The 15812-nt window shown below is 42.1% G+C and overlaps 1 protein-coding gene across 2 annotated transcripts in view; it reads right to left on the bottom strand.

Annotated features, from left to right (window-relative positions):
• BMPER (BMP binding endothelial regulator) overlaps window positions 1-15812 on the bottom strand; it is a 253600-nt gene that overhangs the window by 206270 nt on the left and 31518 nt on the right. For both annotated transcript variants that reach the window (XM_033193504.1, XM_033193505.1), the window contains one exon: window positions 12521-12620. In XM_033193504.1, the coding sequence (XP_033049395.1) occupies window positions 12521-12620 (100 nt within the window). The remainder of the gene's footprint in view (window positions 1-12520; window positions 12621-15812) is intronic.

The raw sequence follows: 15812 nt of genomic DNA, 5'->3' as shown, positions 1-15812 counted from the left end.
ACAGCAAGCCTTAGAAATCTAATCTTCTAACTTAAAGGCAACCACAAACTCGCCCCTTAAACTGCCTTCCAAAAGTCTACAAAATCTAAAAGACAAAGCCCAGGAATAAAAGGGTTGAGACAAATTTGACAAGGAAAGCTGATCTCTGTTTCAAGTTTCCTTACTAATTTTAACAACAAAAACAGCTTTGTGTGAAGTATGATTTTAATGTTAACAAGGTCCTTTTAAACAAATAGGGTCATTTTTATTGAAATGCCAAAATAACCTGGTTTATATTATGGGTAACCAATCTATGAATTGTAACATTTTATACATCTTTTTTTGGTTAGAGAAAAAGATCAGGGGAAAGAAATCCCTCTTGTTTTTTTGTCTTGTTTCTTTCTTGTCTTGAAAAACATATTAACAACCTCCACTCAAATTTCTGGGGCCAGGTGGATAAAATTATTTAAACTGCATAGGTTAATTTATCTATGCAGGCATTCCAGAATCTAACAACTTTCATCAGGAAGCAGGTGAGAAATTCTCTTAAGTGCAATATCACGGAAAAAATGTGACACTGGAAGTGAGTAACTCAATAGTGGGGAGGGAATGCAATCTCCAAAGATGTTTTAAGTGGCAGTTTAGAGTCTCAGCATTAAATTACCTAAGAGTAAAGCTAGAGACTTCTATTTTGTTAGAAATGACAAACACACACACACACACACCACACACACACACACACACAAAGAAATGAAACATGCACGCAGAGAGAGAGTATGCAGAGGCTGGCTCTGGAAGGATCCCCAAGAACCTGGTACAAAGACTGTCTCCAGGACAAAGTCGCTGGGGTCAAGAGTGGGAGGGAAACTTACTTTTACTATAGATATTTTTGGGTGTTTTTAAGTGTGTCATTGCATGACCTATTTAAGATATTGTATGCAGCCAAGCACACACATACACACACAAGAGCAAAGCTCATCTCAATTGTCTCACTGGAACACTGCTGCAGTAATAAGCAGTCATGAGTACTAGTGAGGGAAAAAATAATTAAGTTGAGGGTTCCCAGATAAAGGACAATTAGTAAGAAAAGCCACTGGTTCCTAAGCTACATGTTGTCAGTCACCTCCAAAAGCCTCTCTGCCCACATACTTTCTTTGAAATTGTTGGTCCCCCAGACTATAATCAGTCCTGGAGGGAGAAAGGGGCTGTGCCCGGGTGAAGAACTGCCGAGTTCATTTCTTTTTCTCTCTCTCACTGTCTCTCTCTCTCTCTCTCTCTCTTTCTCTCTCTCTCTCATTTATCTCTAGAGCCATCACAACTCATCTCTCCTCTTTCCTGCTTATCTCACAGGCAGTATGATATTTTATTAGTCCATTCCCACATTATTATAAAGAAACACCTAAGACTGGGTAGTTTATAAAGAAAGGAGTTTTAATTCATTTACAGTTCCTCTGGCTGTACAGAAGGCATGGCTGGGAAGGCCTTAGGAAACTTACAATCATGGCAGAAGGCAAAGGGGAAGCAGGCACCATCTTCACATGGCCAGTAGGAGACAGAGCAAAGGAAGAAGTGCCACACACTTTTAAACAACCAGATCTCGTGAGAACTCACTCACTATCATGAGAACAGTAAGCGGGAAACCCACCTTCATGATCCAGTCACCTTCCACCAGGTGCCTCCTCCAACACTGAAGATCGTAATTCAACATAAGATTTTGGTGGGGACACAGAGCCAAACCATATTATATGCCAAGCAAGAAGAATGGGACAGTGGGATTCAGAAGACCCCCTCTGCCTCTGAGCAACTGTACAATCTCTGTCATCATGTAAGTTTTCCTGTCTGCTAAATCAGAAGAGTAATCACCACTACCTCAGGGCTGAATACAACTCTGTCTATGAAAGCCTAAGATTGGATCATTGTCTTCTCTTCCAAAGTATTCTCTAAACCTCTTTCACAGTATAGTTTACATGATCGACAGACCTTTCAAGGAAAGGCAATTCATTTCTTATTTGGGAGGCAAAACCTGGGGTAAAGAGTATCCAGGTTGATTAGATATAATAACTACCAGAGAATTTGGCCATGTCCAAAAGAAAGGAAAGCAGAGGTTGAGGAAAGAACTACTCTTTTGTTTGGGCAGCAGACAATGCATGGTTATGATTGCCAAAATAAGTTTGGTTAAAAGTAAGCAACCAGATTGGCACATGGCTAACTCAATCTTTCCATCTTAAAACATTTCAACAATTAAACAACTCACTCTGTCAACACAGAAAGTGTGATTATTTTCATATAAGAGTTTTTTTAAATGTTTATTTCTATATATGGTAAGTAGCTGGTTCCCTCCAAAACAACCACATAGCAATATTCTGAAAGGCATGATCATCTTCCAGGTCATTCTTGAAGCAGCACTGAGAAAAGGTCCCTTATTCATGACCTTGTATTATATAAAAGGCAATCTATAGTTAATAATGCTTAATCTATTACCATTATTCATAGTCCCCCTTTACATTGGTCAGTATTGGTCTATAGAAATGAGCTCAATTCTCTTAAATTTCACAATGCATGTTTTGCTCTTTAATTCTTATTTATCAGAACCTAGGGCAGTTGACCTCATTTTGGAAATCAATGTGCAAATATTTATATTTTGCATTTTTCTTTTCATGAGACATCATAGGATTTCTAAAATCAAATATAAAAGTTAAACTATTAAAAAATGCAACCTATGGGATCATAACCAATAGAAAAACAAGACAAAACACAGAAAAATCAAAGACAAGAAAAGAGTATGGAAAATAAACCCCCCTTGACAAATGAAAGACTTTTTTTTCAATCCTTCATCAAACTCTTGTGGACAATTAATATTTCAAGCTCTATATGAAGAAAGAAGATGGAATTTGACCTATAAATGTCTGAAACACACCTTATTCATTTATGATCTACTAATAACAAACATATATTCAGATAACAAGCACATTATTGTTCATGAAAGAACCCCACATTAAAGGGTGATTTTCAGTCCAAGTAAATACAGAAAAGCTGCCAAAACCATCTGTTTGACTCCCGATGATCTCATTTGTTTTCATCAAACAATATCGAGTTTTTTCAAATTAGATTAATCTTCTGCCCAGTTGTTAGGCTATTTGGATAAAAATGCATAACTATTATTAACATAAAAATAATCTCAAAAGCATACTGAAATACTTGCCTGAGAGAAATTGGTTATAATTTACTTACTTTTTTGTTTTAAATAATATTCTGGCTTCATAAAAGCTAAGGACAATTTGGTAAGCAGCACTATTCTATAAATACCTGGCCTGTGGATTCATAAATAATTGTTAAATTAATGAACAAATGGAATATATGAGCAATGCAATTAAAGAAAACAGGAACACAAATGCATGCACACACAAAACCTTTCTAAGTGTGCGTTTGAACTATGACTTTTCACATTTCTGTCCTTAAGCAGATGTTCTCTCCTACCATTGCCTTTTCAAAATCAGCATTTTTTCCGGAGGAAAATAAGTAAAAGTCATGATAGGATTCTGATATCTTTTTGTGTGACCCCTCTACTCCTCCTGAAACAATCAACAAACAAACAAAAGCTTATTACAGATTTGTTTTAAATCAGATTTGTTTAATTCAAGGAAGCCTAGAAACTGGTACCTTAACAAGTTCCCCAGGTGATTTTGAGTGGCAGGCAATGACTAAGACCTATGTCATGCCTTTGTGTGTGCCAGAACCTTCACCCGGGAGCCTTCTGCAGAGCAGCCCTTTTTGAATGTGATTACTTTCACTTGTTCATATAAACATATTGCTTTTCTGGAAAGCCTTCCCAGGCACATCCCTGATTCCGTGCCTGCTAGCTATCCTCCTTACCTTCTGATATGGTTTGGCTGTGTTCCTATCCAAATCTTATCTTGAATTGTAATGCCCATAATCCTCACATGTCATGGGAGGGACCCAGGGGGACGTAATTGAATCATGGGGGCGGTTTCCCCCGTGCTGTTCTCATGATAGTAAGTTCTCACGAGATCTGATGGTTTTATAAGTGTCTGGCATTTCCCCTGCTGGCTCTCATTCTCTCTCCTACTGCCCTGTGAAGAGGTGCTTTCTGCCATGATTGTAAGTTTCCTGAGGCCTCCCTAGCCATGTTGTCAACTAAACCTCTTATAAGATACCCAGTCTTGGGTATTTCCTCATAGCAATGTGGGAATGGACTAAAACATCTTCCCTCTGCACTCAGGCATGCCTTCCCCAGAGAACTTTCCAACCAGATGGTACTTCTCTGTGTCCCCTTAATGAAGCAAGCTCCTTGAGGATATGGTCACCCTCTTTTTCATCCTGGGTCACTAATGCCTTGGCAAATGAATGACTGAACTTCTCCAGGCCCTCATTTTCCTACAACATAAGATAGAAATCATCTCACTGTTGTGATGACTTAGTGGTAAGCATAAACCAACTAACTTGGTATCCAGCAATAGGGAACATAAGTCCTTCTGGTACTTCCATGAAGATAACAGATGGAGGTAAAGGTCTTAAAATCAACCAGATAATTACACTTCACAATCTGCAGTACTTCAACAATACTACATGGACAGGCAGATGGCTGCCACAGTTTTCATGAGCCTCAGGATGAGAGCTCTTGGTAGACAAAAGCAGTAACACTGGTCGGGCACGGTGGCTCCTAGCACTTTGGGAAGCCGAGGTGGGTGGATTACCTGAGATCAGGAGTTCAAGACCAGCCTGGCCAACATGGCGAAACTCTGTCTCTACTAAAAATACAAAAAAAATTAGCCTGCTTGGTGGCGGGCACCTATAATCCCAGTTGTTTGGGAGGCTGAGGCAAGAGAATCACTTGAATCCAGCAGTCGAAGGTTGCAGTGAGCCAAGATTGCACCACTGCACTCCAACCTAGGTGACAGAGTGGGACTCTGTCTCAAAAAAAAAAAAAAAAAAAGGCCGGGCGCGGTGGCTCACGCCTGTAATCCCAGCACTTTGGGAGGCTGAGGCAGGCGGATCACGAAGTCAGGAGATCAAGACCATCCTGGCTAATGCGGTGAAACCCTGTCTCTACTAAAAATACAAAAAATAAGCTGAGGCTTGTTGGCTGGTGCCTGTAGTCCAGCTACTCGGGAGGCTGAGGCAGGAGAATGGCGTGAACCTAGGAGGCAGAGCTTGCAGTGAGCCGAGATCGCGCCACTACACTCCAGCCTGGGCGACAGAGTGAGACTACGTCTCAAAAAAGAAAAAAAATAGTAACACTTTCCATCACACTAGAAGGTGATCAGCATATAAAATTATGTTTTCCTGCAGGAACAATGTCATTTCTGAGGAGCTGTATTCTGATCGGCATCCTGGCCTTAAAGAATAGGAACTACCCGTGAAGACCCATCAAGAATAGGTATAGTAGTAAAGACCAACTTACAATATATATAAACTTCTGTAATTATTTAAAGGAATAAAATGACATTCCACATAATTATAAATAACTATGCACACTAATTACAGAAGTAGCTCACACAGATAAAGTACACATAGAATAAACTATAAATAGAAACTATAGAGTAATTTGAGGAATTTTAAATAACCCAAATTTCTTAAGAGACTAACCAAGCAAAAAATGAGATGATAACATGCCTTCTTCTCTCATACTTTCCCTGTATTAGAAGTTTCAAAACTAACAAAAAAAAAATGATTTCTGAGCTATTTCAAAGGTTTCTAATGCAGAATATGCTTTATGATTAGGATGACAAAAATGATAACAATAATATTTCCCATTGAGAAAATCATTTTTAGGCTGGGCACTGTGGCTCATACCTGTAATCCCAGCACTTTGGGAGGCCAGTGCAGGTGGATCACTTGAGGCCAGGAGTTGGAAATGAGCCTGGCCAACACAGTGAAACCTCATCTCTACTAAAAATACCAAAAAAATTTCCGGGCATTGTGGCACACACCTGTAATCCCAGCTACTTGGGAGACTGAGGCATGAGAATCACTTGGACCCAGGAGACGGAGGTTGCAGTGAGCCGAGATCACACTGCTGCACTCCAGCCTGGGTGACAGAAAGAGACCTGTCTCAAAAATAATACTACTAATAAATTTAAAAATAAATAAAAATAGAAGAAAAAAATCATTCTTCAAAATAAGAGGCCAGTAAAACATTCCCCACATTTTTCATCTGGCCTATATTCTAAATTTAGTCCATTCTATCACTGAAGTTCTGCAATACTGGACCAAATTCTGTGATAACACTACCATTTAAGTGTTAACTTGTTGACAACTGTCAGTGCTTTCTACACTTTATTGTAGAAAACACAACAGCAATTGATGACACTCGGGCTCTTTAAACAGAGCTTGATACCACTTCTCACCAAACCACCAAAAGGGAGAGAAACATATCCCCGGGAATATGGGGAAATCCAGAGCAGGAGAGAACTGGGTCAGGAGTGTGAATGTACAGTCTGGAGTGGGGGAATTCGCTAGATGGAATGGAAATCAGGGAAGGCAAGGATATCCAAACAGGTCTAAATTTTGCCACGTGTGAAGCCAGCTTTCCCTCCTAAAGTCTATCATCTTTTATGGAGAAAGGGCTTAAAAATTCTCAGGGAAGAGGGAAAGAGAATAGCCTTGTCTTTTTCGGAGCCATTTAGTAAAAATGTCCATCATAGTTTGACACATGCACACCTCTTCTCTCAACCCTGTGATTTCTAGGTCTCTGTCCTTGAGGCACAGACACACATAGGCCTGACAGGAATGACAAGCTGGTTCCCTGCAGCTTTGCAAAAACTCAAAATCTAAGTGGCTATCAATAGGGAGGTGTTAGATGAATTACTCTATATCTATACTATGGAATCCATACAAGAATTGAAAAAGCATGAACTGGCCTGGGAAAATTCCTAAGTCACATTGTTGTTGATTTTTGGGTTTTTTGTTCTTTTGTTTGGGTTTTTTTTTTTTTTTCTGGCCAAAGCAAACTGCAAAAGACCATTTCTTTCCATTTATGTAAAAATAAGAGTACACAGACAAAATTACATATACATGTAATAAACTGAAAAAGATCTGGAAAACACACAATAAATTGGTAACAGTTGTTATTTCTGAGCAGAGTGGGTTTCACAGGCTCAAAAAGAACTTCTTTCTCCTTTCTTGTTTAACTTTTTTTAGTACAATAATATATTAATGTAGTGTTTAATTAAATTTAAAACTAAACATAATTGTGCCGAGGAAGGAAAGGAGAACGAGAGAGAAGTCAGAAGGGAAAAATAAAAGAAAGTTCCAACAAATCATGGGAGGACGTGAGCCAGTTCTTGGGATTCAAGTCCCCCCACTCCCATTTACTTACACAATCAAAGAACTGGGAAAGGCTTCCGATAAGCATTCCCCAGCACTTCAACATCAGAGTGATGTTTTCTTGGTCATTATCTGCTGTTTTCCTTTATTTCTTTTTTAATCATTCTAGTGATTTTCAAAATAGGAAAAGAGCAAAGGGTCAAAGAGAAAACATGGTCTCCCACTACAAAAGGTAAAGAGATTTTTCATGCCTACATGGTCTTAAGCTTGATTTTTCTCAAGAATGTTGACCAGGACAGGTAATGACTATCAGACTCTAAAAGCTGTGGGATGTGGTTCTCATTTCTCCATTAGGAAGGCCAACCCTCTCTCTTTTTTTCCATTGTCTGGTAGCTGTGGTCCTCAAGCCTGTCTGCATAAGGGTCTCAGTGGAAACTTAAAAACACTACAGTCAGGGGCCCAGGCTGGGTGCTGCTGATACAGCAGGCCTGCAAGCCTAATGGTGAGACCACCTGGGTCTGTCTCCCATCTCTGTCACTTACTAGCTCTGTGACATTGGGAAAGTCACTAAGGCTCTCAGTGTCACCATTTTTCCATCTACAAAATGGGGCTGACCTTGTGAGGATTCAGTGCCTGCCTCTAAGTAAGTACCACCAGGAGTACTACCTGCTGCTGTTTTGATGAAAAGGATGATCATCTTGCTGACCTGGCAAGCCCCAGGAATCTGCATTCTAAACTGCTGCTTCTGTGATCCATTACCTTTTGAGAAACACTGTGTATACACATTCCCTCAGGTAAAAGGAAGAACAAACAGGAAACAACACTCAAGGGTAACTTGCAGCATCTAGTAAGCTTTCATTATTGGTCATCCACTAACAATACTAGATTTCACCTTCCCATATGCTTGCCAATAGAGCCACGCCCTGCACCCGGTCTGCCTGGCACCCACTGCACTATGTTAGGTACAAGCTGAATGCACCTCCTCAAGAGGCCTGACCACACAGCCTGGTGAGCAGCTTTAAAAATTGCAAAAGGTAGTACCTCTGAATGCAGACACCGTTCAAAATACGGAGAATTCAGTCTATCAGCACTCCCGTTACAATGTGTTAAATCAAGGGTGCCCAACCCTGGGCCACGAACTCCTACGGGTCTGTAGCTTGTAAGGAACTGAGCCACACAGCAGGAGGTGAGAAGACGGCAAATGAGCGAAGCTTCATCTGTATTTACAGCTGCTCCCCATCACTCACATTACCACCTGAGCTCCGCCTCCTGTCAGATCAGCTGCAGCATCAGATTCTCATGGAAGCACAACCTCTACTGTGAACTGCACATCCTAGTCATCTAAGTGTGCACTCTATGAGAATCGAAAGTCTGATGATCTGTCACTGTCTCCCATCACCCCTAGATAGGACCATCTACTTACAGGAAAACAAGCTCAGGGCTCTCAGTGATTCCACATTATGGCGAGTTAGATAATTATATTACATATGACAATGTAATAATAATAGAAATAAATGTAATGCGTTTGAATCATCCCCAAACCATCCCCCCACCCCGGTCCATGGAAAAATGGTCTTCCATGAAACAGGTGCCTGAGCCAAAAAGGTTGGGAACCACTGTGTTAAATGATCTGATAAACGAGTCTCCATTTCTTTGCTAAGGAGACTCCATTGCGTATTATGTTACATATATATAAATATATATGTAACATAAACATATATTTATTTATATTAAAATTCTATTTTTATTTCTAACATACATATATTATATACAAAATATAATTATATAATATATAAATATAAAATATAATTATATTATATATATATATTACATTATATATATAAATTCATTGGCCCTGAGGCAATCATGCCTAGACACGATTTAGTTATAAAGTATTATCAGCAAACTTCTGCACTACTATGATTCCTCACTAAACCACTCTCATTGAGCAAGAACAGTCAAAAGCTTCAGCATGAGCATGCAGACTCTTGTTAGAGGACTTATCAGAAATGCAGCTGCTACTGCTGTCTCAGAATTTCTGCTACCCACTGATTTGTTGTTGTTTTCCCCTATATGAATGCAGAATGCAAAAGAGTTACGGAGAGGTTTACTGCGATTCCTTGGGAGGCCAAACCCAAGTTGGGTTAACACTCAGATCTGAGGGGCCTTGGGAATGCCCTCCCAACGATCTCCCTCCAGTCCTTATTCCTTTACTACACAAGGCTGTTTGGTTTTAGCTTCTTGGCTTTATTCACATTCAAAGCTAAAACCCAAGGTACAGCCTAACTGCCCAAAGATATGGTCAGAAATGACCAAATGAACTTTGGTATGCTCTTACAACAGAATCTTATGCATCTATTAAGGATAATATGTCCAAATAACAGAGATGTTATGCCCTAATGTTTAAGTAGGAAAAAATATAAATAATGCAATGTGAGTAGTAAAATATCAACCCTGTAAACACTTTTACATGGGAAAATATGGAAATAAATATATCAAATGATAACAATTGTTATTTCTGGATGGTGAGATTATATTTTTTTCCTGCTTTTCCACAGTTTAGACTGTTTTTTGAGGCTTCTCCTATGAGCATAAGTTACAATTCCAAAAAAAAAAAAAAAACTCACCAAAATACTGGGAGTCTCCAGTATTTAAGAGTGAATAGGACTGTGTCCCTTAAAACCCTTGAGACAAGCACTGTATTATGAGGTAGAAAGAGAGAAAACAAAGGGTGCATATTAACATCCACTCCAAGGCCCCTGAAAAGTCAGACTCACTGTATTAGTTCATTTTCACACTGCTACATAGAACTGCCCAAGACTGGGTAATTTATAAAGGAAAGAGGCTTAATTGACTCACAGCTCAGCATGGCTGGAGAGGCCTCAGGAAACTTACAATCATGGCAAAAGGGGAAGGGGAAGCAAGGTACCTTCTTCACAAGGTGGCAGGAAGGAGAAGTGCCAAGCAAAGGGGGAAAAGCCCCTTATAAAAGCATCAGGTCTTGTGAACAGCATGAGCACAGCGTAGGGGAAAACCACCCCCATGATTCAATGACCTCCACCTGGTCTCTCCCTTGACATATGGGGATTACGGGGATTACAATTCAAGAAGAGATTTGGGTGGGGAAACAAAGCCAAACCCTATCACCCATTCAGGAGTCCCTCTCATGAAGGTCCACCTTAGGGCAGGGCAGGATTCTTGACCTCCTCCCAAATGCCTTGGGATTTCCATCAGAAAGAGAACTCAGGACACTGTACTCACTGGCCTATCCTTGGGTCCACTTTGGTTAGAAGAGGCTTATCATCTTAAGCCCAAAAAGAATGTTCAGGAAATGTGTTTGTCTTGGGTATCTCTTTCCTTTGAAATAGTAAGAGATGACGAGGAAAGGGTGGTGATAAAGGAACTAGCAGGTCAAGAAGGAAAGAAGGCTACACACTACAGCATGAGAAAGCTCCCTTCTGCACGACCAATTGTGGAGAAGCAAACCGAAAGCCTGTCAAGCATGCGAAGGGCATCAGTTATACTTCCATTCCCTGAGAGATGTTGACACGCAGGACGGTGAATACATCTTCCCATGTGAGTCCCTCCAACACAATTGTCCTCGTTCTTTGTTTTTTTGTTTTTGTGTTTTGAGATGGAGTCTTGCTTTGTCACCCAGACTAGAGTACAGTGGCGCAATCCTGGCTCACTGCAACCTCTGCCTCCTGCATTCAAGTGATTCTCCTGCTTCAGCCTGCCCAGCAGCTGGGATTACAGGCACCCACCACCACACCTGGCTTTTATATTTTTAGTAGGGATGGGGTTTCATCATGTTGGCCAGGCTGGTCTTGAACTCCTGACCTAAAGTAATCTGCCCGCCTCAGCCTCCCAAAGTGCTGGGATTACAGGTATGAGTCACCATGCCCAACCTGTCGTCCTCACTTAACAAATGAGGTGATGAGATCAAGAGAGGATCCATGTCTCCCCCTGCTCACATGGAAATGTGGTGGATGAGTTTCCCGAGGCTTAAGACAATAGACATTGATTGTCTCACAGTTCAGGAGACTGTAAGTCTAAGATCAAGGTGTCGGCAGGGCATGCTCCCTCCGAAGGCACTTGGGAAGAATCACTCCTTGCCGTTGCTAGATCCTGGCAGCCCTGGGTGATCCTAGGCTGGTGGCAGCATCACTCCAGCTTCTGCCACTCTTTGTGTGTCTCTGTCTATCTCTGTTTCTTCCTCTTCTTATAAAGACACCAGTCACATTGGATTTGGGGCCACCCAAACTCAGTATGACTTCATCTTAATTAACTATACCTGCAAAGGGCCTAGTTCTAAACAAGGTCACATTCTAAGCTTCCACATAGATGTGAAATTTGGGAAACACTCTGCCAGCCAGTACACTTGGATTCAGACTCGGCAGGGTGACTCCAGAGCCCACACCCTGAACACTGGGCTAATGTTGCCTCCTGCGTGGCCCCACACGGTGAAGCCCTGTGGACATATAGGCGGTGTGAAATTCCCAGGGAGCTGACGATCTACATGAAACCGCAGAGAGGGAAAATCACACCACTGCGGTATCCATGTGGGCTTCTGGACGCCATAGAAATCTAAAGGGGATCGTGGTAGATAAGGGCTGGGCACCCTGAGCACAGGCAGCACCCGGACAGGTTGGGAAAAAAGACCCGCACTAAAGCCAAGAGAGAGATGAGACCAGCAACAGCACATTCCTCAGGGAGCATGGGGCTGGAGGGCAATGGAAAATGAGGCTGGATTAAGGAGACGTTAGAGATGCTTCCAAGACAGGCGGAGAGACTTAGATCTAATTTGGAAGGAAAGGAACATTTTAATGAGGACCAAAATGATAAAATACAGGCATAAAGAGCTCTCCAGGAGAGGTGGGCAGGGTAAGTGTGGAGCCTGGAAAAACTGAGTGTTGAAACTTGTTGACAAAATATGCTCATGTACGTGTGTACAAATATGCAGAGGCATGATGGTTGCCTCTTCGCTACAACATTTTAACAACCTGCCTTAGAAAATAAACCAAATATGCAGATGCTCACATACTTTCATCCCTCCTCCAGGAGAGTCCCCTTCCTCCCAGCCCCAGACACACACATACACACAAACACACACACACACGCACACACACCCTACTTCTCCTCCCCACCCATGTGCACCCCAGCCAAGAGCTGAGTGAAAAGAAAGGTGAGAGAAAGAGAAATAAAAATGCCTGAAGCAGCAGCCAGGAGAGAAGACGGCCAAGACATCAATCACCTTTGCACTGTTCACAACAGGCTCCCCTCTGCTTGACGGCCAGGGCACAGTCTCGGGACAGCACGGGGCACTTCTCTCTCTTACATGTCACTTCCTTGTTCTAGGCAAAAAGAGACACAAGACATTTGAAATAAACATCAAACAGAATTCCCCCAATCCTAACACACCACGGAGGTTTTCCCAGCGCCCCTCTTACATTGCCTTCACTTGGCAAGAAAACACTGCGAGAGCAAATAGGATTTTGCTGTCTCTGAAACAGAAACACCCATCCAGGAACACAGGACTTTGGAGATCAGAGTCAGATGAGAGGAGATGAAAAGTTCCTTCTTTAAAAAGCCAGCTTCACCTAGATAACCGATTGCCAAGGGAGAAGTTCTCTCCCGCTCCTTCAGATTCTAAGGTTTCTTTTTAGTACACACTGCAGAAACGATAATATTTGTGTAAACCATATTTTGCCTGTTGGGCTACCTGGGCCAGGACTGCATCGTGAGAACAAAAATATTTTCACATGGCCGTCCAACAATCCTTAAGAGTAGAGTGCATTAAAATGCAGCAATCTAAAGTTCCAACTCAAATAATGACAAAGTTGAGTATTGGATCAGCTTGGTAAAAGAAAAAATAATATTCTCCATGCCAAGCAGAGACACGGACATCAGTGCTTTATAGCTGTGGGACAGCTGCATTATATTAGCACTTATGCTAATGAACGTGTGGTGAACATTTGCATCTTTGGTTTTTTCCTGAAAGGTTAGCTGTTAAAATGTCTTAAAGAAGATACAAACGTGATGGATATGCCTGTTTATATATGGATTGTATGCACCTGAACCAAAAATACTGTCTCAAAAAATTCAACAAAATGTGAGATTTACCAAGTGGCGACCACATGCTAGGTGCTGTGGCTTTCATTCTCACTAAAATTCTGTGAGGTCAGTATCATTATCCCCATTTTGCAAACAAGAAAACTGCTGCTCAGAGAAGGTAGCTGACTTTTCCAAGATTACCCAGCTTTCCAGTGGGAGGGATGGAACTCAAGATGAAGACATAAATGTGTGCACACCTATGCCCTTCCCTGGATGACAGCAAGCACTACCAGTGCCTCATCTGGGGGCAGGTTGGAGAGGAGCAACTGGCCGGCTCTGCTCACCTTGAAATGAACCTAGAACTCTCTTGGAATACGTATTAATAAAGAAGAAATCCAAAGTCAGCCCTGACAACAAATTTGAGAAGATTCTCAAGTGTACCCAGTACGCCTCCATGTCATGAGACTAAGAAGATCTCACTATTTCTTGCTCAGAACCAAGGAGACACATGCGAGCCTGCAGGAGTGTGTGTGTGCATGTGCATATGCATATGTGCCTGCGAGCTTGTGTGTGTGTACGTGTGTGTGTGTGTGTGTTGGAGTCTGGGAACCCAAGCAAAGCTCATGCACCACAGTCCAACCCCAAGGCAGTTCCAAAATAAAACGTGTCACCTTCTATGCTGCCCTGAAATTCCCTGGGAGTTCCAGAGCGTAAGATGCTCCCAGGGTCTAATTCTAAAATAAATCCAGGTTGCCATCCCCTCTCCTTTCAAAGATGAGAACGTCTGTGAGTGCCAGAACCCCACTCCCTCCGACTCACAGTCACAACTGCCTGAGAGTGAGTTCTACGGGGGAGGGTTGGGCCTTGCCTTGCCCGCAGCTGTTTCCACATCAGTCCTGTTATTTCCCTGCCCTCGCGGCTTTTGCAAGGGCAACTGAGGCATAGAAATAATGAGCCACAACCAGCGTTGCTCAAACTTGTCCACTGAATGGCACACATAGAAAATGATGCTCATTTCAGCTAAGGAACACTGGGATGAATGTGGTGAATATTCCTGAAACTGTCCCAGGACTTGTCCAACACCTAGAGAAAGGACATCAATCCACAGCCACCTGCACCCCACACCTGCAGGGGCTGCTGCTGCTGTTTTGTTTTTTCATTTACTGGTTGTCCTTATGATGGGAGGGTGACCTGAGTCATCCAGTCTCTCTCTCTCTCTTTCTCTCTCTCTCTCTCTTTCTCTTTCCTTTTTTGGGATCTGTTATATGGTACATGCCCTCAAGGGACTGACCTCATTTACTCCTAAAATCCTGTGAGACAGTGACCCTCATCCTTAGCTGCACATTAGAACCCCCTGTGGGATTCTTAACAAAGACTGCCACGGTTTCCCACTCCCTGCAGCTCAGATCTGGTGAATCTAAGGACCAGGCATGGGTATTTGTTCAAGCTCCCAGGTCATTCCAAAGTTCAGCTAGGGCTGAGAACCACTGCTGTCAGGGGAGAGTATTTCTGTGGCTGCCGGGGCTGAGCTGGGATAAGGAGCTGTCCACAGTCCCTTTGTGAACAGCAGACCTACAATCTGAAGCCCAGCGTGCCGGCCCCACGCTCCCCAGAACTCCTTCCCTCACCCCCTCTTCTCCATGACAATGGTGGCATCAAGGCTAACTATAAGGCACGGCCCTTAGATTGATTTTTATAATTTTTTCTTAAATGACAAAGGTCATACAATGTTATGGTCACCCTTCAAATGAAAGAGACATTTTTTTAAAAAATTAATAATCTCCCCCAACTCCCACCAAAGTCACCAAGGATAGCCACCAGGTATGTATGCTGCTTGGCACTGTCCACAGAGACTTTGTTTTGAAAAGCGTAGTTCTTGCAAGCTCTATTTTATCCCGACTCTCCTACCCCAGGAAAATTGTGAAAGAAACTTCAGTAACAGAGCTTCTGTTACCAGGACTGTATGGCTTTATGCATTCAGCAAACCTGGTTGCAGCCTTAGCCAAGGGCCACTCCCAAGCACATCTCCTTTCTCAAGGGAAGGATCTTCAGATACAGAGAGTTCAAAGCTCTCAGGGCAGTCAAAGTGAAGACACGATCTGGGATCTGATAAACAGGAAGGCACACACTCACTTAAATATAGGAACTCTTTGCTGACTTAGAAACCTGGGAGCCAGTCAAAATCCATAACAGGATCCCAAAATTCATAATAAATAGCTTGTAATTACAGTCCAGCACAAAAGTTATTCCAACCAGATGGTTTATAGATTCACATCTGGCTTTTTTTTTTTTTTTTTTGTACACACACATAGAACAAGCCTAAACCTTAGCTGTAGATTTAGTGGGATTTTCCCCCTCTTATTCCACTGGGAGTTTTTAAATATTCTATCAACGGTCACATTGGTACGGAACTGCCATATCTGATCATTGCCCTGGTGTCTGATTGGTGTGAATGTGGAATATGTCTTTGGAATCCCAGGCCTTCCAAGAAA

The sequence above is a fragment of the Trachypithecus francoisi genome, unplaced genomic scaffold (assembly GCF_009764315.1).
Source record: "Trachypithecus francoisi isolate TF-2019V2 unplaced genomic scaffold, Tfra_2.0 Lachesis_group4, whole genome shotgun sequence".
NCBI lineage: Eukaryota > Metazoa > Chordata > Mammalia > Primates > Cercopithecidae > Trachypithecus > Trachypithecus francoisi.
This window is presented reverse-complemented; position numbering and strand designations above follow the sequence as displayed.